The sequence below is a fragment of the Ranitomeya imitator genome, chromosome 3, assembly GCF_032444005.1.
Source record: "Ranitomeya imitator isolate aRanImi1 chromosome 3, aRanImi1.pri, whole genome shotgun sequence".
In the NCBI taxonomy this organism is placed as follows: Eukaryota; Metazoa; Chordata; class Amphibia; order Anura; family Dendrobatidae; genus Ranitomeya; species Ranitomeya imitator.
The window spans coordinates 679,102,543-679,128,337 of NC_091284.1; the positions used below are offsets into that span (position 1 = coordinate 679,102,543).

Here is a 25,795-nt window from a genome sequence, read left to right on the forward strand (position 1 = left end):
AGCTCCTCCTCCATCGTATACACCCTGACACTGGCTACCAGAGACTCCAGTTTATGCTTAGTGTCTCAAGGAGGCACATCTCTGGGTCCTGGATCGTTGGACCCGATTTTTTCAACATCTTTGGATTGAAGGGGCGACGGACCTTTTTGAGGGTCCGATCTCCCCAAACCATCAACGGGCAAGTACGTGCGATATTTCTCCACGTATCCTTCCCCGCTACGTGGGATTATTCACCGGACTTAGCCCTGACCACCCTGAGGTAGCTAGACTCCAGGCTGTACAGGTGCCCGTAAGATGTCCGTGTGTTCCCCCCTGATTTCTACATCCCTGCGGGTGTTAGCTGGGGTGGTGGACGGTCCCTCTCCTTATCCTGGGGATAATGGAGATAGGGTTCCTGCACCGTCATTTGTTCTACCCCTCGATGAGTGCGGTATCACAAGGGGGGCTCCTGGCATTACCTGCTGCTGCGTCCTCTGGGAGTGCGGTGCCTCTTTTCAGCGGAGGCCGGCGCGGCGCTGCGGTGTGATCCGGGTGGTCCGGCGCTGCTGCATTAGGTCTGTGGCGCTGCAGCATTGTCCGGCCCATAGGCTTCGGCCCTGCCTGGCTGCTTCGGGCGTGGGGCAGCTTCCTGGAGCCGGGACTTCCGGCCTTCGGACCGCGCTGTGAGGCTCCGCCCCCTCCGGCGCGTCACTTCCGGTTCCGGCTCTCCTCGCTCTAAAGGGGGAAAAATTGAGGCCCCGGCTTTGGGCCTGCTCCAGGCCGCAGCATCGTTTGGCGGTCCCTCCCCCTAAGGCCTGCTGTGCTATAAGACAGCGTTTTTTTTTTTGTTTTTTTTTGGGCTCCGCATCGTGCTTTTAGGATCCATCTCGGTACTCGTGGGGACACAGGACTGGGGTAAGTGCTTCTTCCTGCATCTGGCTGAATCATTCTTTTTGTCCCAGTCTCTGGCCCTGGGTATAGCTTTACGGATCATTATGTCTAGAAGGGTTAAGACTCACACGGTTCTTTTTTCCAGTTGTGCATTTTGTAGTGCCCTTTTTCCGCACGCCCAAAGTAATCGCCTCTGTGAGGCCTGTGACTCTGAACATGTCCAGGAGCCCCCCCCTGCCAGTCCTCCAGTAGTCTCTCCGGCTCCGGTCCCTCAGCCAGACGCTGTGGTAGCTCCACCGGAATGGGTCACGTCCTTGTCACAATCCATGGCGTCCCTTACTGAAGCGATCAAATCGCTGCAGACCCCGGCGGTCGGGACCGGTAATCCACCTGTCTCAGAGAGGGCCTCGGGGTCTCAGGAGTCTTCGGCCTGCAGGGGCCGCGCTCTCACTCGACAGACGCATGGAAAGCGGATTCGCAAAGCGTCTCCCAGGCACTCAGGTGCTTCCGCATCCTGGAGTTCCGTATCTCGCTCTCCTTCCCCTGCAGAAAGCGGTGAAGTTGAGACTGACTACGAGTCGGAAGGGTCTCTTAATTTTGATAAACCTGGGTTTCAGGAGTCAGTAGACAGCCTAATTGAAGCTGTCAATCAGTCTTTGGGGATAGAAGACGAGCTCGTCTCTTCCTCTGATCATAAGGTCTCATTTAACCCTGCTGTTCTGTTCGGTCTGGGGAGACCTATTTTGAACTTTGGTATTTTTTGGGGTGTTCAAGATGCGGTTCTGAAACTTGTGGTTGATTGACTTAAATGAGGATGGGTCGGTCGGCCACGGGTTTCAGAGCCGCATCTTGAATATTTTAAAGAATATTGAAGTTCAAAGTCGGTCATTTTTGACCAACAGAACAGCAGGGTTAAGCGGACTAAACGGGCCCATAGGGTTTTTTCCTCTCATCCTGAGTTCGAGGACCTGATTCGACGCAATCGGGAGCACCCGGACAAACGCTTTTCAGAGCAAAGAGCTCTGAAGGCTAGGTATCCCTTTGCTTCGGAACTTTGTAGTGATTGGGCAGAAAATCCTTCTGTAGATCCTCCAGTGTCCCGTTTAGCCTCTAACACGTTGCTATCTCTCCCTAATGGCTCATCGATTAAGGATCCTACGGATCGTCTTATAGAGAGCTTGGCTCGTTCCGTCTTTGAGGCCTCAAGCTCAGCACTTTTTCCTTCCTTTGCAGCAACTTGGGTTGCCAGGGCTATGATATCTTGGTCTGACTCGTTATCTAAGGCTCTCCAAGAAGGTAATGTGTCAGCAGAATTGGCTGAAATGTCGTCTCAGGTAGCTATGGCCGGTAGCTATCTGATTAACGCATCTCTGGATGCGGCACATTGTGCTTCCTCGGCTGCATCTAATGCTATTGCCATCAGAAGGGCCCTTTGGTTAAGGTCCTGGCGGGCTGATTCTACCTCTAAGAAATCTCTTACATCCCTGCCGTATCAGGGTGGTCGCTTGTTCGGAGAAAAGCTGGATCAGCTCATTTCTGACTCCACAGGAGGGAAAAGTAAGTTTCTTCCTCAGCAGAGGGCTAGACAGCCTTTTCGGCGCCAATTTCAGGCTCGTTTTAGAACCTTTCGCTATGTCAGATGGGCCCCAGCATCAGGTTCTCCTGCGCAGGGTCGGCCCAATCAGGACCGAGACGGTCGGACCCCTTATACGGCCAGCCAGGGGGGAAGAATGCGTCCCCAGTCTTCTAGATCTAGAGGATCTAGGACGCAAAGATTTTCGGCCAAGTGACTGGAGGCCTCTTCCGGGCGTCTCCAAAAAGGTAGGCGGACGTCTACTTTTATTTCGCCAGGTCTGGCTTCAGGTAATCCACGACCAGTGGGTGGCAGAGCTCGTATCTTCAGGTTACAAGATAGAGCTGGTCTGTCTCCCTCCTCCCCGGTTCTTCCCATCCCGTCTTCCCAGGTGCAAATCTCTTCGTCAAAGCTTGTTCAATTCCATAGAGTCTCTCCGTATCAGCGGTGTCATTTCTCCTGTTCCAAAGGAAGAAAGGTTTCAGGGCTTTTATTCCAATCTTTTTGTAGTGCCCAAAAAGGATGGAGCAGTGAGGCCTATCCTAGATCTCAAACTCTTAAACAGGTTTGTCCGCGTTCGACACTTTCGGATGGAGTCTCTGCGGTCGGTCATCTCCTCTCTGGAAAAGGGAGAATTTTTGGCCTCAGTAGACATTCAGGATGCTTATCTTCATATTCCCATCTTTCCGCTCCATCAAAGATTTCTCCGGTTTGCCGTAAACAATCTACACTTCCAGTTCACGGCATTACCTTTCGGACTGGCCTCCGCTCCCAGGGTGTTCACAAAAGTCATGTCGACTGTGGTGTCCATTCTGCACTCCCGAGGTATAGTCGTCTTGCCATACCTAGACGATCTGCTGATCAAGGGACCGACATTTTAGTCTTGCAGGGAAAATGTCGGCATCACTCTGGACACCCTTTCCCGTCTAGGTTGGTTGGTAAATTTAAGGAAGTCATCCCTACAGCCGTCTCGAAAAATCTCTTTTTTAGGCATGATCTTCGACACCTCTCAAGCCCTAACTATCCTTCCCCAGGACAAGGTCCTAGCCCTTCGGCGGGAAGTGAGGAATCTTCTACAACCATACCCTCATACGATTCGGTCCGGGATGAGGGTGTTAGGAAAGATGGTTGCAACCATAGAGGCGGTTCCGTTTGCACAGTTTCATCTTCGACCCCTCCAACGTGCAATCCTATCAGCATGGAACAGAAATCCTCTCTCTCTCAACCGCAAATTTCGGTTGTCTTTCCAGACCAAGCAGGCTCTCGCTTGGTGGCTAAACAGCTCATCTCTACTCAGGGGGAAGCCCTTTCCCCCAACCAATTGGCTAGTGGTCACAACAGATGCCAGTCTCCTGGGTTGGGGAGCAGTGTTCTTCCATCACACAGCTCAGGGACGCTGGTCTCCTCGGGAATCAGATCTCCCCATCAATATCTTAGAGATTCGAGCAGTTCGGCTAGCCTTGTTGCGTTTTCACCATCTTTTGGCGGGTCGCCCTGTCCGAATTCAATCGGACAACGCCATAGCGGTAGCTTACATAAATCACCAGGGGGGCACCCGCAGCAAGGCAGCCATGCAGGAGGTAAAACTGATTCTACTCTGGGCAGAGAGAAATCACTCTGTGATCTCAGCAGTCCACATTCCGGGCGAAGAAAACTGGGCGGCAGATTTCTTAAGCCGTCAGGGTCTAGCCTCCGGGGAATGGTCTCTCCATCCCGAGGTTTTTTTGCAGATATGCCATCTTTGGGGAACTCCAGACGTGGATCTAATGGCATCCAAGATGAATGCCAAGGTGCCCAGTTTTGTCTCTCGGTACCGAGATCCCCAGGCTATCGCCGTGGATGCGCTGGTACTGTCTTGGAACCAATTTCATCTCTCTTATCTGTTCCCTCCTCTGGCACTGCTCCCGAGAGTAATCAAGAAGATCAAATCAGAGAGAGTGCCGGCCATCCTGATCGCTCCGGATTGGCCACGACGGACCTGGTATGCAGACCTGGTACAACTTCTCGCCGGGGTTCCTTGGCGGCTCCCCGATCGGCCGGATCTTCTATCTCAAGGGCCGATCTACCACCAGAACTCAGAGGTCCTACATTTGACGGCCTGGCCGTTGAATCTTGGGTTTTAACTCAGGCTGGGTTTTCTCAAGAAGTGGCTGATACCATGATCAGTGCACGTAAGTCCGTCTCGGCCAGGATTTATTATCACACTTGGAAGGTGTTTCTTTCCTGGTGTAGATAGCGCGGGCTGCCTCCTCTGCGTTTTTCCGTCCCAAACATTCTAGCCTTCCTTCAAGCAGGCCTGGTTTCTGGGCTTGCTCCTAGTACCCTTAAAAGGCAGGTTTCGGCTTTATCAGTCCTTTTTCAGCGCAAGATTGCTCCTAATCGTCAAGTCAGGACTTTTTTCCAGGGAGTCGCTCATAAGGTCCCTCCTTATAAGACTCCTTTGGAAGCTTGGGACCTTAATCTGGTCTTAAGGGCTTTACAGGATGCTCCTTTTGAGCCTCTTCAAGAGCTTTCTTTGATGTTTCTTTCTTGGAAAGTCGTATTTTTAGTGGCCATAACGTCTATAAGACGGGTATCGGAGCTGGCAGCCCTTTCTTGTCGTCCTCCTTTTTTGCGTTTTCATCAGGACAAGGTGGTGCTCAGACCAGCACCGTCCTTTTTGCCAAAGGTTGTTTCATCATTTCACATCAATGAAGATATTGTTCTGCCCTCCTTTTGTCCGGCACCTACGCACCGTGTAGAAAAAGCTCTCCATACGTTGGATCTGGTGAGGGCTCTGAGGAGGTACGTTTCCCGTACGGCTCCTTTTCGCCAGACAGATGCTCTGTTTGTCCTTCCGCAGGGTCGCAGGAAGGGATGCGCGGCTTCAAAATCTACCCTGGCCAAGTGGATAAGGGCCACCATTCAGGAGGCTTATCGCTCCATGGGCATGACGGTTCCGGCCGGAATCAAGGCTCATTCGACTAGAGCGGTGGGGGCTTCCTGGGCCGTTCGGCACCAGGCCTCAGCAGAACAGGTTTGCAAGGCTGCGACCTGGTCCAGTCTGCATACATTTGTCAAACATTATAATGTCCACTCCCAGACCTCTGCAGATGCAAGTCTGGGTAGAAGAATTCTTCAAGCGGCAGTGGCACATTTGTAGACAAACATTATCTGGTTGTCTTTTACTGGTGAGTTATTTTTCCCACCCAGGGACTGCTTTAGGACATCCCACAGTCCTGTGTCCCCCAATGAGGCGAAGGAGAAATAGGGATTTTTGTGTTACTCACCGTAAAATCCTTTTCTCCGAGACGCTTGGGCTGAAAGGTGGCAGATGAGGTTTTTCTCCAAGAAACTTGGGCTGAAAGGTGGTAGATGAGGTTTAACAATGATAAATGTAAGGTTATACACATGGGAAGAAGGAATCAATATCGCCATTACACACTGAATGGGAAACCACTGGGTAAATCTGACAGGGAGAAGGACTTGGGGATCCTAGTTAATGATAAACTTACCTGGAGCAGCCAGTACCAGGCAGCAGCTGCCAAGGCAAACAGGATCATGGGGTGCATTAAAAGAGGTCTGGATACACATGATGAGAGCATTATACTGCCTCTGTACAAATCCCTAGTTAGACCGCACATGGAGTACTGTGTCCAGTTTTGGTCACCGGTGCTCAGGAAGGATATAATGGAACTAGAGAGAGTACAAAGGAGGGCAACAAAATTAATAAAGGGGATGGGAGAACTACAATACCCAGATAGATTAGCGAAATTAGGATTATTTAGTCTAGAAAAAAGACGACTGAGGGGCGATCTAATAACCATGTATAAGTATATAAGGGGACAATACAAATATCTCGCTGAGGATCTGTTTATACCAAGGAAGGTGACGGGCACAAGGGGGCATTCTTTGCGTCTGGAGGAGAGAAGGTTTTTCCACCAACATAGAAGAGGATTCTTTACTGTTAGGGCAGTGAGAATCTGGAATTGCTTGCCTGAGGAGGTGGTGATGGCGAACTCAGTCGAGGGGTTCAAGAGAGGCCTGGATGTCTTCCTGGAGCAGAACAATATTGTATCATACAATAAGGTTCTGTAGAAGGACGTAGATCTGGGGATTTATTATGATGGAATATAGGCTGAACTGGATGGACAAATGTCTTTTTTCGGCCTTACTTACTAACTATGTTACGCTCATTGGGGGACACAGCTCCCCCCCTTGGTAGCCTTATGGCTGCTTTGGTTATATCTGATAACATCAGTAGGATCTTTTCTAGACATAAAGTTTCTGTATTTATGCTGTTATATTATTTTTTGTGTTTTTGTTCTCCTACTGCTTTTTGCACCAAACTGGAGTCTCTGGTAGCCAGTGTCAGGGTGTATACGATGGAGGAGGAGCTAACTTTTTTTCAAGTTTACTTAGTGTCAGCCTCCTGGCGGCAGAAGCATACACCCACAGTCCTGTGTCCCCCAATGAGCGTCTCGGAGAAAAGGATTTTACGGTGAGTAACACAAAAATCCCTATTTTTTTACGTTTACGCTGGTAACCAGGGTAAACATCGGGTTACTAAGCGCGGCCCTGCGCTTAGTAACCCGCTGTTTACCCTGGTTACCAGTGAAGATATCGCTGAATCGGCGTCACACACGCCGATTCAGCGATGTCTGCGGGAGATCCAGCGACGAAATAAAGTTCTGGCCTTTCTGCTCCGACCAACGATGTCACAGCAGGATCCTGATCGCTGCTGCCTGTCAAACTCAACGATATCGCTAGCCAGGACGCTGCAACGTCACGGATCGCTAGCGATATCGTTCAGTGTGAAGGTACCTTAAGGGTCAAGCAGGACTGAGACCAGCCAATGGATGCTGTATAAACATGATACCCAGCTCAAACAAAAGGGGGGCTACACCCTTACCGTCACAGAAAGCAAAAGTTGAAACAAAATCCCAAAGAGAATAACTGGATTCTAAGTTGGTGTGCCTGCAGCGTGTAGGCGCATGTTCACACTGGTCACTAAACAGACAAATCCTGAGATAAAATTAGCAAATAGCAATATTGTATGAACGTAACATAGGGTACTTAGTTAACATGATTTTGCTAAAAAAAAATCCCTGTAAAAGCCACCCCACCGTGTTTTTGTTTTTTCTACATATCAGTCTGCTCAGGTTATTGCCCACAGATAAGAGAGTATTTACAATGTGACAGGTTCCCTTTAAGGTACTAATCTCTTAAGTTTGCAGAATAAAGATGCCTAATGTCTTGTTTTTTGCGCATGTAACAATTCAGTATGTGAACACTGAGATGTGGTATTTTTTTTGTAAACTAGATATTTAGCATATCGAAACTTCATGATTGACACCTATCGGCTCAACCCTCAGGAATACCTCACTTCAACAGCATGCCGCCGCAACTTAGCCGGGGACGTCTGTGCTATTATGAGGTGCGAGTAACAGGGGGTACTAATGCTAAAAGGGCAATTTATATGCAACCTTTTTCTGGCTCTTGGTGGTTTAGTACGTGATTAAAGATTTTTTTTTTTTAATTATTTTTGATTGTTGCAGGGTTCATGCTTTCTTGGAACAGTGGGGTCTAATCAACTATCAGGTTGATGCTGAGAGCCGCCCCACACCCATGGGACCACCACCTACTTCTCATTTTCATGTTTTAGCTGACACCCCATCAGGGTTGGTACCACTACAACCCAAAACACCACAGGTGAATTTCCCCTTTGTAGCATCATATCAGTTGTATTTTTTGTATGGAAATACGGTTACATAAGCTGAATAAAAAGACATAAGTTGATCTTGATGGACCGTTTGACATTAGTTTATCCGTACCTGCAGCACTCTTTCCTGCTGGATCTACAGATGTCTTATTGGAGCCAGATGGACCCTATTATAAGTCAACAGGATTGGTTTGTCGCATGACTTATCCGACTGAGCATTGTCGCTTCTGTTCTAAGTAAAATCCACAATGCAGATGTGAACAGCTCTTTATAAAAGGGCACGCCATGCTTTCCAAGACATTATTGCCTTTTTAACTTAAAACCTCCTCAATACTTTACTCCTCATCTTTTTTTATTTCTCCAGACCTCTGCTTCACAACAGATGCTGAATTTCCCTGACAAAAATAAAGAAAAACCTACTGACTTACAAAACTTTGGGCTTCGAACCGATATGTACAGTAAGAAGAGCACCACTTCCAAGGTAAGCTGACCGTACAGCCATGTAAGTCTTACTTTAAGTGCTCGTGCAGGCGATCGTAAGAATAACATTTGTCGCACTCGGACAATTGTTATTCTATGGGACTGTGCATATGTCAGAGTCTTTCTGAGCAAAACAAAAATCACAGCATGCTGGATTTGCATCCGATATTTGAATCACACTCGGCCATGCAAGTCAGGGAGTCCGTGGAAAAAAAGCAGACTGCACTCTGATGACATCCAACTGTCAGATTTTCATGGACTGATAGAATGGAGAAGATGGAGACTTTTTTTTCATCTTCTCCACATCCAAGAAAATTAATCACAATGTGATCAAACTCTGATTAACCCCTTAACGACCACTGATACGCCTTTTAACAGTGGCAGTTAAGGGTACTTTTTCCTCATCGCAGCTTTTTAACGGCACTGAGAAATAAGGGTATAGTGCCCCCCAGTGTTGGAAAATCTGCGAAGTCTCGACTACAGGGGGTAGCTGAGACCCCCGAGAACGTGATCAGGGGCGGTTTTTACGGTTCCTTGTCACGTGATCGCCGTTATTCACCAAATAACGATCACAAAAAAAAATTAATTAATTTCTCCTTTGATATGATCTAGAGATAACAGAGAAGAGAGAAATTAGGTCCCTGAAGACCCTCTGGTACCTCCGCCATCCCAAGGCCCTCCTGATCTGTCCCATGGCGCTCCGCATTATCTTCCTGGAAAAAAAAATGGCGGGCGCATGTGCAGTGCACCTGCCGAGATCTGCTGACCGGTACCCAGCAACAATAGAGAATTTTTCCTATTGGTTTACTATGATGGACCCAATCACAGTGATCAAAATAAAAAAAAAAGTAGTAAATCAAATCCTCCTTAGTCACTCCCTTAGTTAGAAATAAAATAAAATTGTACTTTTTCCCATTCTTTTCAGTTAAACTTGGGGTTGGTGTTAGGGTTGGTGTTAGGCTACTTTCACACTGGCGTTTTTTTTAATACGTCGCAATGCGTCGTTTAAAGGAAAAAACGCATCCTGCAAAGTTGTTTGCAGGATGCGTTTTTGCCCCATAGAGTAACATTACCGACGCATTGCGACATATTGACACACGTCGCAACCGTCGTGTGACTGTTGCGCCGTGTTGTGGCGGACCGCCGGGAGCAAAAAACGTTAAATGTTTTTTGCTGCCGACGGACCGCTTTTTCCTACCGCGCATGCGCGGCCGGAACTCCGCCCCCACCTCCCCGCACCTCACAATGGGGCAGCGGACCCCTTGTCCAGCGCATCAAACACTAGTGTCGGAATCTCGGCTCGATGCAATGCGACGGGCCGAATCCGACGCTAGTGTGAAAGTAGCCTTAGGGTTGGTGTTAGGGTTCGGGTTTTTTCAAAAGTAAAAAAAAAAAAAAAATGACGGCTAGTGTTGAGCGCAAGTGCTCGCTACTAGAGAGCGAATTTGATCAGGTCAAGGCTTATTCGGCAAGCTATAGCGCTTGGCGAATACACTGCAGAGGGAACCCAGCTTCCTGTATCGCGCCAGCTGATCGGCTCAGCAGCTGCTTGGGGCGCGGCTGTGTGACAGTCACAACACATGCATGGAGAGCCTGTTAGTTAGGCTTTCCATTCATGTGTCATGACTGTGACACAGCCACGACACATGCAGCTGTGGAGGCGATCAGCCGGCGCGATACAGTAAGCCGGGTTCCCTCTGCAGCATATTCGCCAAGCTCTATAGCTTGCCGAATAAGCCTTGACCCGATCAAATTCGCTCAACTCTACTCACTACTTGAGTTTGCATTGGGTGCTCGGGTATGCACGGAGTATCGTGGATCCCTGCATGTTTTTTTCTGGGTGTCTAACAGCCATGAAACATGCGGGTCAGGAACTTGTGCATGTCACTCGAGCACTCGATGCAAACCGGAGTAGCGAGCATTTGCGCTCAACACTAATGACGACATATTCAATATGATAAGCTAATGTTATCAAATTCTGATGTACCTGTGGGTTCAAAATACTCACTATACCCCTGGATAAAAACCTTGAGGAGTGTGGTGTCCAAAACAAAGTCACTTGTGGGGGGTTTCCACTGTTTAGGTACATCAATGGCTCTCCAAACGTGACATGGTGTCCGTTCTTGATTCCAGCCAGTTTTGCCCTTAAAAAGTCAAATGACGCTCCTTCCCAGCCCTGACATGCACCCAAACAATGGTTACATATTGGGTATTGATGCACTCAGGACACAACAAATTTTATGGTCCATTTTCTCCTGATACCTTTGTGAAAATAACAAATTTTGGGTCTAAAGTAAAAAAAAAATTGTGTAACAGTTAAATGTTAATTTTTTCCTTGCACATTGCTTCAGTTCTTGTGAAGCACCTGAAGGATTAATAAACTTCTTGAATGTGGTTTTGAGCACCTTGAGGGGTGTCAGATTTCATAATGGTGTCACTTTTGGATACTTTCTGTTATACGTATAGACCCCTAAAAGTCACTGCAAATGTGAGGTGGTCCCTTAAAAAATGGTTTTGTAAATTTTGTTGTAAAAATGAGAAATTGCTGATCAACTTTTAATCCTTAAAAATTGTTCCAAAGTTGTGCTGATGTAAAGTAGACGTGTGGGAAATGTTGTTAACTATTTTGTGTGACATAACTCTCTAAATTAAAGGGCACAAAAATTAAAAGTTTGAAAATTGCTACATTTTTAAAATGTTTACCAAATTCCCTTTTCATAAATGCAAGTCATATCAAAGAAATGTTACTACTATCATGAAGTACAATATGTCACTAAAAAACAGTCTCAGAATCAGTGGGATATGTTGATGCGTTCCAGAGCTATAACTTCATAAAGTGACAATGGTCAGAATTGTAAAAATTGTCTCGGTCATTACGGTCAAAATTGGCTCCATCATCAGAGTTTGATCACAGTGATAAGCATAATCGGCCTGATTCTCTCAGATGTAAGCGTACGGTTGTGTGATCCTAGCCTAATAAATACATAGAAAGTTTAGTCTAAAATATTCTTGTGTCCTAACAAACCTTAGGTCTGGATGTTGCTTTATCAGCATGTGTTTGATTGGTGTATCCTCTTGGTATTGTCACATTGTTGATCCATTTTAATTCCTAAAAGACAAGTTTTATTTTATATGACGCTTTAATTTCGCTTGGCGCTATACACTACAAAGCATTTCTTTATCGCCTCTCATTGGGGGACACAGGAACCATGGGTGTATGCTGCTGCCACTAGGAGGCTGACACTATGCAAATAAAAAGTTAGCTCCTCCTCTGCAGTGTACACCCCACCGACTGGCATTATACTCTTCAGTTTAGCTTAGTGTCAGTAGGTGGACACGGGTCTTTCATTAGACCCTTATCTACCTCAATGTGCGTCGTTTCTTTTCAGGTTATCCGGAGGGATACAGTGTAAACAGTCACACCTGTAGTCCCACAAGGCGGACTATGAGTACGGCGTGTACTGCCACCCCGTATCCTCATAAATCCCTCACCAGGACCAAGATCCTAGCAGACCAGCGTGCTCAGAAGTCCGGTCCTGGCTCCGTCCCTCACCCACTCGCCTACCAGAGCCTGTCGCTTGGAGGAGACGAGGACGTCCATCAGCTCCCTGGACGTCTGATATCTTCCCCGGATTGAGGTTAGTAAGGACGGCGTGGGATGTTTTAGGTGAGTATTCGTAGCCCAGGGGTCCCTCGGTTTTCCCTTTTTTTAGCGATTTCCAGGCCATCTTTTTCCCTGGCCTGCTGTTCTAAAGGGGTCCCGGGAATCGCAGATTGCTGCTTTTGCAGCACTTTCCGGGGTTCTTTCCAGCCCGGCTGGCTGTAAGGCTGATATTTTCCTGCGACCGCGTGGAGCTACGCCCTGTACCTTCCAGCCGAGCAGCGCCGTCACCGCGGCTTTAACCCGGCGGTTGTCGGCTCCAAATTTAGGCCCCGGCTTCCCCTGGGCCTACCTCCAGCGGCAGCGTTTCCCCCCTTGCTGAGGCGACTTCGCAGGTTGCCGTGCCGCTCACTAGAGGCCGCATCCTCCAGCCGGGCAGCGCCGTCGCTGCGGCTTTATCCCGGCGGTTGTCGGCTCTTAATTTGGGCCCCTGCTTCCCCTGGGCCTACCTCCGGCGGCAGCACTTTCCCCCTTCCTGAGGCGACTTCGCAGGCTGCCGCGTCGCTCACCATAGGCCGCATCCTCCAGCCGGGCAGCGCCGGCGCCGCGGCCCCCTCCCCCTCAGGCGGTCGCCGAGCTTTAATCTAGGTCCCGGCTTCTCCCGGGGCCTACTTCCGGCGACTCCTCTCCGCCCACTTCCCCACTACTCGGCGGGCTTTTCTCCCGCCCGACCATCAGCCCTCGGTGTTGCTCCGCCCACCGGCGCCATCTTACTGCACCCAGCGTGGTAAAGTGCCTTAGCCCACGCACGTCTCTCTGTGCGCTGCAGTGGACTACTACAGGTACCAGATCCCTTCGGCTGCACCACTGCAGGATCCGCATTATATTCTAAGAGGTTTTTTTCTTCCCTGAGGGACCATCTTCAAGCTGGGCTGTGCCCTGCATCTGGAACTGCTTCGTGTGCGTGAGTAGTTGCACTGCAGACTGACACTCCCCTCTGCCCCCCCCCCCCCCGTCCCCTAAACTTCTGGCATTTCTTCAGGGTCTTTTCCTTAAAAAAAAAATAAAATAAAAAATAAAATGGCTACCTCTAAGGGAGGCCGCTCTTGTCCTCTCTGTCAGGCCTGCAGCAACCCGACTGTTCCCACCGCCCAGGTTTCCCCGGCCGCTCCGCCCGAGAGTGATACCCCCACCCAGGCTGGGTTTCCTCTCTGTCACAATCGGTGGCAGATCTAACACGGGTGACTCAAACTCTTGTGTCCGTGCTGGACCGATTACCCCTGCAGACTCCCGCAGTAGCCGGCGGGTCGCAGGAACCTCCGTCGGAGCCCTCCATTATAGGCCGCAAAAGGTCCAGACAGGAACGCCGGTCTGAGTCCTCTTCTCACTCCATCTCACCACACGGTCCTTCTCTGCGGTCGACTTTTCCCCGGTCCTCCTCCCCTGAGTCAGGCGAGGCTTTCTCAGATGCGCCTTCGGAGGATGTTTCGGAGCTGGATTCGAACCAAATCGCTACCAGGAGGGATATGGTTCAGAAGCTCATTGGAGCGATAAATCTAACCTGTAGCATCAAGGAGTCCTCTACAGAACCCGCAGATCAGGCGGTTTCTTTTAGACGGGCTAAACCACCTTCAAAAATGTTTCGCACCTCACCCGGAATTCGAGGGGATTATGACCAGAGAAAGAGAGAACCCGACCAGACGCTTTCAGCGAGGAAAGCGACTTGGCGTTTTATATCAATTTTCTCCGGAGCTCATCGCTAATTGGATGGCTTTTCCGTCGGTGGATTCTCCGGTTTCCAGACTATCCACCAACACGGTCCTCCCACTGTCCGGCGGAGCATCTCTGAAGGATTCTAACGATAGTCATAGAATCTTTCGCAAAGTCAGCCTTTGTAGCGGCCCCAGCCGGTCTTTGCTTCCACTTGGGTTTCTATATCCATATCCAAATGTGCCAAACAGCTCCGTCAGGACATTCTGGACGGGGTTCCTTCCGGACAGCTGGCGGAACTTGCCAACCAGATTTCTCACGCGGGGAATATCTGGTCTCTGCCTCCCTGGATGCCGCGTCTTGTGCGACTCAGGCGTCCAGCAACGCGGTTGCCATCCGCCGAACCGTTTGGTTTAAGGCCTGGCAGGCGGACTTGTCTTCTAAAAAGTCCCTTATCAGCCTGCCTTTTCAGGGGTCTCGTCTTTTTGGTTCTAAGCTGGACCAATTCATTAAGGACGCTACTGGGGGCACAAGCTCCCTTTTTCCCCAGGCCAAGCCTCGTCGCCCCCCTCCTAGACGTTAATTTCGGCCTTTTCGTCGCTTCGCAGGATCAATCTCCTTATCCCAGCAGCAACAGAGGCCACAGGCACGTCCAGAGAAGAAGGCGGTATCCTTTAGGCCCACTTCTTCCTGGCGTCCTCGCTACTCCCAGGGTAGGTCCTCCAGGTCCAGGACTGGAAGAACCACCTCGGCCTGACTCTCGGCTAGTCGACAACCCACCTCCCCGACTGGGCGGCCGTCTCCTCTTCTTCAGGGACGTCTGGATCTCCTCAGTAGAGGACGCATGGGTCAGGGATGTTGTATCCTCGGGATACAAGCTAGAGTTCGTTTCTCGGCCCCGGGATCGTTTTCTTTTTCGAATCCCGACCTCCAAGAGATCCCGCTCTAGTTCCGGGTTTCTTCGCAGCCATCACTTCTCTCCTCAAAGCCGGGGTAATGGTTCCCGTCCCAGAAAAAGAGCGGTTCACAGGTTTCTATTCCAACCTTTTTTTGGTACCGAAAAGACTGCAGGGTGCGTCCCATTCTGGACCTCAAATTGCTGAGCAGGAGAGTTCGTCTGAAGCACTTCAGGATGGAATCCCTTCGTTCAGTAATTGCTTCCATGGAGGCTCAGAAATTTCTGTGTTCCATAGATATTCAGGATGCCTACCTCCACGTTCCGATATTCCCGGGACATCACCGATACCTGCGCTTTGCAGTGCTTCAGGAACTTTTTCAGTTCGTCGCCCTGCCGTTCGGTCTTGCAACCGCCCCAAGAGTTTTCACGAAGATCATGGCGGCGCTGATGGCCATCTTGAGGGTCAGAGGCCTGGTTCTGTTTCCATACCTCGACGACATCCTCATCAAGGCTCCCTGCTTTTCTCAGGCCAACGAAAGCCTGTCCATCGTTCTCGACACCCTAGTCCGTTTCGGGTGGCGGGTCAACCGGAAGAAGTCCTGCCTTATTCCTTCTCAGCGCATCATCTTTCTGGGCATGCTCTTCGACACTCGACAGACGTAGGTCTTCCCAAAGACGAGATCCATCCTTCGTCGGGACATACGCGTGCTCCAGGGCCCTCGGTCTCCCTCCTTCCGGTCGGCTATGAAGGTTTTGGGGAGGATGGTAGCAACATTGGAAGCGATTCCCTTCGCCCAATTTCACTCGCGACCTCTTCAGCAAGCCTCAGTGGAACAGGTCTGTCCTCTCCCGGGACCGCCCGATCCGACTCTCTCCCCAGGCCAAACAGTCTCTCAGCTGGTGGCTCACGTCACCTCTCGTCTCCCAGGGCCGGTCCTTCCTTCCAGTTCCCTGGCAGGTGGTGACGACGGACACCAGCCTGCTCGGCTGGGGTGCGGTGTTTCGCCACCTGACTGTACAGAGCCGCTGGTCGGCGCAGGAGGCAACCTTGTCGATCAATGTCCTCGAGATCCGGGCCATTTTCTGTCCATTCGTCTCTCGGAAAGGATTCTCAGGGTCTTCCAATCCGAATCCAGACGGACAATGCCACGGCGGTGGCATATGTCAACCATCAAGGGGGGACTCGGAGCTCCTTGGCCGAGGTATCCAAGATCCTCTTCTGGGCAGCGGCAACGGTTCCAGTGATATCCGCGGTGCATATCCCCAGCGTGGACAATTGGGCCGCCGACTTCCTCAGCTGCGAGGGCCTCGCGGCAGGGGAATGGTCCTTGCATCCGGAGGTCTTCCATCAGTTTTGTCTTCGATGGGGGACTCCGGATGTGGATCTCACGGCGTCTCGAATGAACAGGAAGGTTCCGCAGTTCATCTCCAGGTCTCGCGATCCTCTCGCACTGGGCGTCGACGCTCTGGCCATTCCTTGGTCACAGTTCGTGCTGCCCTACCTGTCCCAACCCCTTCCATTACTTCCCAAACTGTTGAAGAAGATCAAAGCGGAAGGGGTGCCAGTCATTCTGATCGGTGGCTGTTGAGACCGCAGTTCTAAGAGCGTCCGGCCTTTCGTACCGCTTGATTCACACCATGATTCAGGATCGGGAGCCTTCGTCTTCCAGGATCTACTATTGTACCTTGAAGGCTTCCGTTGGTGCGAGTCCAACCACGTATCATCCATGTCCTTTTCCCTGCCTTCCATTTTTTGCCTTCTTTCAGGCAGGACTGGATTCGGGCCTGGCTCTTAGTTCCCTGAAGGGCCAGGTCTCTGCGCTTTCCATTCTTTTTCAGAAGACTTTAGCTTCCCGACCACAGGTTAAGACCTCTCTTCAGGAGTGGCCCACACTGTTCTTCTGTACAGGGCCCCTGTGGATTCATGGGATTTAAACCTGGTACTGGACGTTCTGAGGGCTTCCCCCTTTGAGCCCCTCAGGGAGATTGCCCTGTCAGTCCTATCTTGGAAGGTGGCCTTTCTTGTGGCCATCACTTCTATCCGCCGCGTTTCTGAGTTGGCGGCCCTGTCTTGCCGTCCTCCGTTCTTGGTCATCCACCAGGACAAGGTGGTCCTCAGGCCTCCGCCTTCCTTTCTTCCCAAGGTGGTTTCCACCTTCCACCTCAACGAGGTCATCGTTCTTCCTTCCTTTTGTCCAGCTCCGACTCATCCTTTGGAGCGATCGTTGAACAAGCTGGACCTCGTCAGGGCAGTGAGGATCTACCTGGATAGAACGTCCGCTTTCCGGGAGACGGATTCTCCTTTTGTCATTCCTGATGGCCTGTGCAGAGGCCAACCGGCTTCTAAGGCGACTATTGCTCGCTGGATCAGAACGGCAATTCTGGAGGCTTACCGGGTCAAGAACAGAGTGCCCCCTCCTGGGATCAAGGCTCACTCTACCTGGGCAGTCGGCGCCTCCTGGGCGGTGCACCACAGGGCTTCCGCCCTACAGCTTTGCAAAGCGGCAACTTGGTCTTCCATCCACACGTTCGCCAAATTTTACAAGGTCCATACCTACGCTTCGGCGGACGCCAGCCTAGGCAGAAGGATCTGGCAGGCGGCAGTGGTGAGTCCTCTGACCTGATGGAAGTCTGTTTTTCCCGCCCTTGGGACTGCTTTGGGACGTCCCATGGTTCCTGTGTCCCCCAATGAGAGGCGATAAAGAAAACAGGATTTTTGGTTGCTTACCGTAAAATCTGTTTCTTGGAGCCTCCATTGGGGGACACAGCTCCCTCCCAATGTTTCACAGTTCTCTGTTTTATGTTCTATGACTGTTCTTACGTTTACAGTTCTCAAGTTTGTGGTTATGGTTTTCAACCCTGTTGTTTATCTCCTACTGCTTTCTCACTAACTGAAGAGTATAATGCCAGTCGGTGGGGTGTACACTGCAGAGGAGGCGCTAACTTTTTATTTGCATAGTGTCAGCCTCCTAGTGGCAGCAGTATACACCCATGGTTCCTGTGTCCCCCAATGGAGGCTCCGAGAAACAGATTTTACGGTAAGCAACCAAAAATCCTGTTTTTCTGTCAGGCACCTGCTGCGTCCAGCTCATTGTGCCAGTGGCAGCACTGTATACATTGTACATTGGAGCAGAGCCCTACTTGCACAAATGTATGAAGTCCTCATTATTTACCTGACGTTCTCAGGTAGCAGTTTTCATTGTTTTTTTTTGTTTTTCTTAGAGTAAATCTGCTGCAAGTGCAACGAGAGAGTGGACAGAACAGGAGACTCTTCTACTTCTAGAGGTGATATATGATGGAGTCACTCAAAATACAAGGCCATACGTCTTTGTGATGTTTATGAGCCTGAGCTTTTAAATTACATTCTAGGCTCTAGAAATGTACAAAGACGACTGGAACAAAGTGTCTGAGCATGTTGGCAGCCGGACTCAAGATGAATGTATCTTACACTTTCTGCGGCTGCCTATTGAGGACCCCTATTTGGAGGACTCTGAAGCATCTCTTGGGCCCCTGGCCTATCAGCCTATACCGTTCAGCCAGTCTGGTAACCCAGTGATGAGCACAGTGGCTTTCCTAGCATCAGTGGTGGACCCTCGGGTGGCATCTGCTGCTGCCAAATCGGCTCTTGGTAAGTTCTTTGTAATGAGGTAAGTTAGATTCAGTAGAAATATTCCTAAGGTTTACGCGATCTCCTAACAGATGAGTTTTCCAAGATGAAGGAAGAAGTTCCTACAGCGTTGGTGGAAGCTCATGTTCGCAAAGTTGAAGATGCAGCCAAAATAACGGGTAAACCTGATCCTAGTTATGGACTTGAGAGCAGCGGTATTGCTGGCACGAACTATGAAGAAAATGACCGGATAGGTGAGTTTTGTTGTCTTTGCTGAAAAAGATACTGTTATGTGACGAGAGTAGACACTGACCCATGTACTCTTTCACTCAGGAGCGGACACAGAAAGCAGAGGGCCTCCGTGCAAAAACAGTATGTGGGCCCCTTGTTTTCCAACTGTTGATTTTATTACAATGGGGTGCAAGTCATAGTACTCCTTCATGACTTTCTAGAAGATCCTTTAGCTGTGTAATATCTAGCAGTGGTAATTGAGGGCCGTGTAACTATTGACTTAAAATCTTGCATGCATCCTCCTAATCTGTATGGCTGAATGGCTATGAGTGAAACAACACAGAGAGACTAGTGTCTCTGCTGCAGAGAACTCGCAGCGGGTGAGTTTACACAGCATTAAGTAGGAGCACAGTGGGCATGGGATTCCTATAAATTCCATCCACTGTGCTTCTAATGTGGAAAGCATCGCTTTGGATGCAGTGAAGGTGAGCTGTATCCAGAATACTGCTCTTCCTGATAGTGGGCGCGTATCCTTAGGAGTGATTATAAGTTACATTGAGTTTGACAGTGCCCCCCCGAACACCCCTCCACCTACTAAGCAGCTGTATAAATTACACATGTGGCCTATCTATTTACATTTGCTGTCCCAACAGCTACAAGTCCAGAAGGGAACCTATAGACGGCCTTATATTGATGTGCAATCCCAGTAATATAGATGGCAAACATGCATTCTGTATTTCAAGAGGAGACTAACACAAGGCAATGTGAAGCAGACCCGCTCCTCCTTCACTGTCACTGCATAATGGCAGCTTGGGCCTGCAGGGCATTGTCAGATTCCAGGCTGGCATAAAGGTACCGTCACACTGGACGATATCGCTAGCGATCCGTGACGTTGCAGCGTCCTGGCTAGCGATATCGTCCAGTGTGATACGCAGCAGCGATCAGGCCCCTGCTGTGATATCGCTAGTCGGGGCAGAAAGGCCAGGACTTTATTTCGTCGCTGGCTCTCCCGCTGACATCGCTGAATCGGCGTGTGTGACGCCGATTCAGCGATGTCTTCGCTGGTAACCAGGGTAAACATCGCGTTACTAAGCGCAGGGCCGCGCTTAGTAACCCGATGTTTACCCTGGTTACCATCGTTAAAGTAAAAAAAACAACCACTACATACTTACCTACCGCTGTCTGTCCCCGGCGCTGTGCTTCCTGCACTGGCTGTGAGCGCCGGGCAGCCGGAAAGCAGAGCGGTGACGTCACCGCTCTGCTTTCCGGCCGCTGTGCTCACAGCCAGAGCAGAGAAGCAGAGCGCCGGGGACAGACAGCGGTAGGTAAGCATGTAGTGGTTGTTTTTTTTACTGTAACGATGGTAACCAGGGTAAACATCGGGTTACTAAGCGCGGCCCTGCGCTTAGTAACCCGATGTTTACCCTGGTTACCGGCATCGTTGGTCGCTGGAGAGCTGTCTGTGTGACAGCTCTCCAGCGACCAAACAGCCACCCGGATCGTTGTCGGTATCGCTGCAGCGTCGCTTAGTGTGACGGTACCTTAAGTAACCATTGTATCCGGCAAATGGCACCTGCATAAAGGGTGGGATGTACAATTCTCTGCAGTGTTGCTCCACTCTGTCTGATGGGTAAACTGAGAATAGGTGGACAGGACAAAGTATTTTTCCTGTGGAGCAATTATTATTGCATGGTGCCTTTTCTAAATGTTCTTTAATTTCCAGCACTGACAACAGTGTTTCTTCCCCAGAGGAGAACAGTACAGAAGAGCCCCCTCCTGAACTACAGCCGACAGAAGAAAAAAAAGAGCCAAAGGTAAAATCCCACATACCACAAACAAAGTTGGAGCGCCCCCAGACGCAGGGCCGCGGGTTACTCGGTACCGGTCCTCTCTGTCTCAGTTTTAGGGTTGTCACGGTGGCTGGACCCGGTCCGTGACCCTGCTAAGGGGCGTCCAATAAAAGGGGCGATGAAAGTCGGCTAAGGTTTTGTGACGCCACCTGTGGTATTCGGTCAGGTCGACCGATGCTGCTCGGGGTCCACTGGGGTGATGTGATGGCAGCTAGATGGTATATCTTCCCACAGGTGAAGTATATCCCCAGGGCTTCCCAATAGTGTAGGTGGCGATGATGTGAGGTGCAGTCAATAACGAAGACACAGGGTTGCAGTCTCTTTACCTTTTACTGAAGACTTAAGGATCCTCAATCCAGAGCACTGTTAACAGGGCTGTCATAGACCGGCCGGTCCGAAGGCACATCCAGAGTTCCCTTTGCAGGTGGAAATCAGTGCCTACCACTAGCTCCTGTGTGTTGTAGTCCTTCCCTGCTGAGCATTCGGGATAGTCCTCACAACTTCTGTTCTCGTTTTTTCTCTTTCTCTCTCTCTGTCCCCCAAGTTTATCTGGATAGGACGCACCCGTTTGACGGAAAGGCTCGGAGCTATTCTGGGACCCTAGAGACGCTCCTCTCCACGCTTGCCCTCTATGTCTGCTTAGGTGATATATGGTAGACAGCCAACCTATAATTGACTGTCCTGCGGTATTTGAAGTAAGGCATAGAGTCAGTTACTTCCTCGGTGTTCCGGTCACCGGCTACGCGCCTCAGTAGGATGTTGCCGTTCTCGGGGCACGACTCCTACTGGCTCTCCTTTGTGCTTTGATCTCGTTTCTCACTTTCCACAATATCCTTCTCTTCGTGTCCTTTCTTAGGATACCGTCGCAAGTTAGTGCAGGCGCGGTTCCGTTGCTTTTTATTCGTTCTGCTAGGCCCCTGTCAGGAACCCACCCCTGACAGGTCCTCCCTGGAGCTCTCCCAGGCTGCGTTCTGTACTACCTATCCGACCCCTAGTTTTACCAGTGTGAGGAGTCGCCTTTTGCTCCCCCTAGTGGCCAGAGTGTGAAGTGTAATGTGTGCTTGTGATACCTGGTCAGGTGAACTCCTTTAGTGCAATCAGACATAACATCACTCTCCTTAGCGGCAGAGCGACATTACTGCAACGACCAGGACTCTGGGGCGCTGCAATATCATTGTGCTTTATCTTCAAAGGTTTTTATTAATTATCCATTTAAACAGTTTAAAAGGGTGTAGGGTACAAAAAATAGCATTGTGCTTTAGTGGTGGTAACTTCTGATGTGATGACCAGGTGTATGAACCCCTATATAATAGGTATCTACTTGTTGGTAAGTTCTTATAGAGGTTGGCTTATTCTGCTCTGTAACTCTGTACACTAATCACTGCTCATCTGAGCTGAGGATAGACAAATCTTGAGTATGGTAGAGTGAGTTGGAGCATGGCTTTCATTTTATTGGACAATTGTCATTTGAGCTTTCTAGCACACTCAAAGGGGTATTCCAGTCACAAGGGTCTACATGCATGATGGTTGGCACATGCATGCACATAATTTGCCAAAATAGGGTACCCTAGCCACTAAGAACCCCCCAAAAAAGGAGTTTGTCTGGCTGGTGGTCATGTCCTGCTTCTCTATTTAAAGTCTGACAAAAAAAGCCCAGAGTTAACACCCCACTATCTATCACGTATCGGCTTTGTAGTGGGTGGGTGATCAATACTTCTGGCTGGAATTCCCCTTAAGGCCTTCACGACTTTTGACGTACATGTACATTAGGGTCGTGTCCCTGACTTTGATACGGGCCTGTACGCCGTGCCCGCGACTTTCCCTGCAGATTATAGCTGAATTAATCTGTTAAATGCCTTTGTCAATCTCTGAGAGCGACATTTTGCACACCAGCAGGGGGTCATGTGATTCTGCTCTTTTATCGTCGTGCCCATGGCGTGATTGTGAGGCGCTGATGGGTTGCCAACTTGCCATGACATCTCGGGTTCTGCTAATACATGTGTTATGACTGTCACACAGCCGCGACACATGCAGCTGCAGCGCCAGACACCTGATTATCGGGAGCGATCCAGGTTCCCGAAGCAGCTATTCTGGAAGCGCTATAGCTATTCTGATAAGTGCTTATCCAAAGCTATTCGCTCAACACTAGTGTCTACGTCAAAATCATATCAGTAAAATCGTCAGCTCAATGCGTAAAAAATTATCCCTCACACAGCTCCACATTCTGAAAATTTAAGGCGTTATGGGTCTGGGAAAATGGTGACACAAGCAATATTTTATTTTGATTTTTTTATATATATATATATATATATATATATATATATATATATATATATATATATATATATACAAATTTTCTTGTTGCTCCCATCTCCTCTGCTGAGATGCACTCAGGGGACCCATGCAGCCCTGCGCGGAACTTTGCTTTAGCTCATTGAGTAGCTGAGTTAAGCAAAGAATCCCAGACTTTGGCTATGGTTGTCGAACGATTGCCCAACTCCTCTGCTGCCCCTGATACTTGCAGAATTAGAGCACTAAGAAACCCTACAGATAGATGTATTGAGTCCATGGCCAGGTCAGTGTTTGAAGCTGCAGGCTCTGTCCTGTGCCTAGCCTTTGATACCACTTGGGTGTTTAACGTGGTTACAACACAGCTCTAACACATTTGGAATGTTGTTCTTTCTGATTCTCCTAGAATTCTTCCATCGGACAAATCTCAGGCTTTCCAGGAAAGGAGACATTTTTCAAGCCTTTCCCATCTTAGGTTGCTTGCTGTCCAGGAGACAGTGCCTCTAGGACCAAAGGTAACAGAGAGTCCAATGCTTGACGGATTACCCGACTTGGGGACTTCTCTTGGGTGGGTGTTCGTTCGTCACCTTCTTTTCCAAGACACATAGCTAGGGGTGGTTGAAAATGTCTGGGTCAAAGAAGTCATCTCTGGTTACAAGATAGTTTACTACTTTCCCACACAAACCTTTTTTTTTTAATCTTGTCCCCCCATGACCCCGCCATAAGATCCATTTTTAGCCAGGCCATCACGTCTCTTCTCCAGGTTCCGCTTCTAAAACATTTCAAGGGTTTCTACTCCATTCAGTTCACCATACCAAAGAAGGATGGCTCAGTGCGGCCCATCATGGACCTAATGCTACAGAAGGACCAAATGTGCCACATCAGGATGGAGTCTCTGCTCTTTGTCTTTGCCTCTATGGAACCCAGGGAGTTTTTGACATTCAGGATGCGTACCTCCACATTCCCTTTTTCTTTGCATTCAACCAGGATCATTTTCAGTTTGTAGCTCTTCCCTTCGGCCTCGCCACAGCACCAAGGGTTTTCACAAAGATCTTGCCCCCAGTCATGGTGCTGCTTCGAACCAGAGGGATTGGGCTTATCCCTTATCTGCATAACATTGTCATCAAGGCTCCTATTTACTCGGAAAATCTGGACAGTCTACAGATTGTCTTCTTTTGATTTGAAAGGATTCGCAACAGGGCGAAGGCCTCTCTAGTCACGGCACAATGCTTGCGTTTTGTTGGGACATTGTTTGACACTGTTCAGGGGAGAGTCTTTTTTCCCTGATGAGAAAAATTAGCTTTTCAGTCCGGTATCTTGTACCTGAGACGACCAGTGAGAAACTCCATCTGTCTCTGCATGAGCACCTAGGCAAATGGTGGTGGCTTCCGAGACGGTTCCTTTCTTTCAGTTTCATTCCAGACCCTTGCACAACACCCTTCTGTCTTGTTGTGACAGGTCCCTGAATTGACTGGTCTGTCTACCATTGCATGTCCATTAGTCTCTCGCATGGCAGTTAAAGGAAATATTTGGGACTTTGTAAAGAAAAAAGAAAAATGTGCCTAATCATGAACAGGCAGATATTTGCAACCTACCTTCCCATTGTGTCCGACGCCATTGTTCACTGGCACAGAGTGGTCACAGTCCACTCCTGCCTGTGATTCAGCTGCTACCACTGACGTAATGTTGATGGAACGGATGCTTCTTTTTCTGCGTCGCTCTGTAGATTGGACGGGACTGACGACATTCTGATTGATAACCAGATCCCTGCTGCCTAACTGGGGGAGCCAGCTGTCAATCCTCATGATGTTGCCAGTCAGATCCTGTCGGCCGAGCAGGGTGGAAAAGAAGCCTCCTTTCTGTCAACGTAACGTCAGCAGAGGCAACCAAATCGCAGAAGCAGCCTATAGTAGCTCTGTGGTAGTGAAGACTGACGTCGGGCACAACAGAAAGTTACGTAGCAACTACATGCCTGTTAGTGCTTAGGCACATTTTTTTTTTCTTTTTACAGTGTTGGATAACCTCTTTAACCGTCGACCCTGTTTTATCAGGGCACATGATTTTGGTCTACCCTTCTGAATTCAGTCCAACAATGCCACTGCGGTGGGACATATCAACAGTTAGGATGGAGCACAGAGTCAGTCATGATAGAGGTCATAAGAATTTTGGATTGGGCATAGGACAGTGTGCCATTGACCCCAGTGATCCACATACCCAGAGGTCACAATTAAGCCGAAGATTTTTTTGTGCCGCAAGAGGTTATCGGCAGGAGAGTGGTCACTTCATCATGATGTTGTCAGCCAGATTTGTCTTTGTTGGTGCACTACAGATATGTATCTAATGGCTTCCAGACCGCAAGGCTATTGCAGCCGACTCTTTGGCAATCCCTTGGTCACAGTTTGCTCTCCTGTACCTCTCTGCACCTCTGCCATTTCTACCCAGATTACTTGAGAGCCAGAGGGGATTTCAGTCATCCTGATCGCACCAGACTAGCTCTCAAAATCCTTTATGCGGACATTGTCAACCTCCTTGTAGACATTCAATGGACTCTCCCAGACTGTCCATATCGTCTTTCCCATTGTCCGCTCTGCCCTCAGAGTTCACGGTCACTCAGTTTAATGGCATTGCTGCTGAAGCCGTTATACGGAACGTATCGGGCCTGTTGCATCCAGTTATCCAGACTATGATTAGGGCACAAAATCCCTCCTAGTTACGGATCTACAATAGCGCTTGGAAGGCCTATTTTCATTTATCTGATGCCAGCGATGTTGCCACAGTGTCCTTCTTGCCAGTGCTTCTCTCCTTTTTGCTGTCTGACCTGGATTCAGGACTTGCTATTAGCTCTCTCAGGGGCCAGGTTTTTGCTTTGGCTATTCTATTTTAGAGACATCTGCATTCCAAGCGTTTCAATTCAAGATTTTCTCCAGAGATTGGTTCACTTGAGGCCACCATACTTGACCCCCTGCCCCCTTCCCTCATTTTGTC

At 49.4% G+C, this 25,795-nt stretch overlaps 1 protein-coding gene across 3 annotated transcripts in view; it reads left to right on the forward strand.

Moving 5' to 3' along the window:
• The window catches only part of SMARCC2 (SWI/SNF related BAF chromatin remodeling complex subunit C2), a 124,853-nt gene that overhangs the window by 70,680 nt on the left and 28,378 nt on the right, over positions 1-25,795 (forward strand). For all 3 annotated transcript variants that reach the window (XM_069758402.1, XM_069758403.1, XM_069758404.1), the window contains exons 16-23: positions 7,746-7,859; positions 7,981-8,134; positions 8,509-8,625; positions 18,056-18,118; positions 18,203-18,461; positions 18,533-18,694; positions 18,774-18,812; positions 20,421-20,485. In XM_069758402.1, the coding sequence (XP_069614503.1) occupies positions 7,746-7,859; positions 7,981-8,134; positions 8,509-8,625; positions 18,056-18,118; positions 18,203-18,461; positions 18,533-18,694; positions 18,774-18,812; positions 20,421-20,485 (973 nt within the window). The remainder of the gene's footprint in view (positions 1-7,745; positions 7,860-7,980; positions 8,135-8,508; positions 8,626-18,055; positions 18,119-18,202; positions 18,462-18,532; positions 18,695-18,773; positions 18,813-20,420; positions 20,486-25,795) is intronic.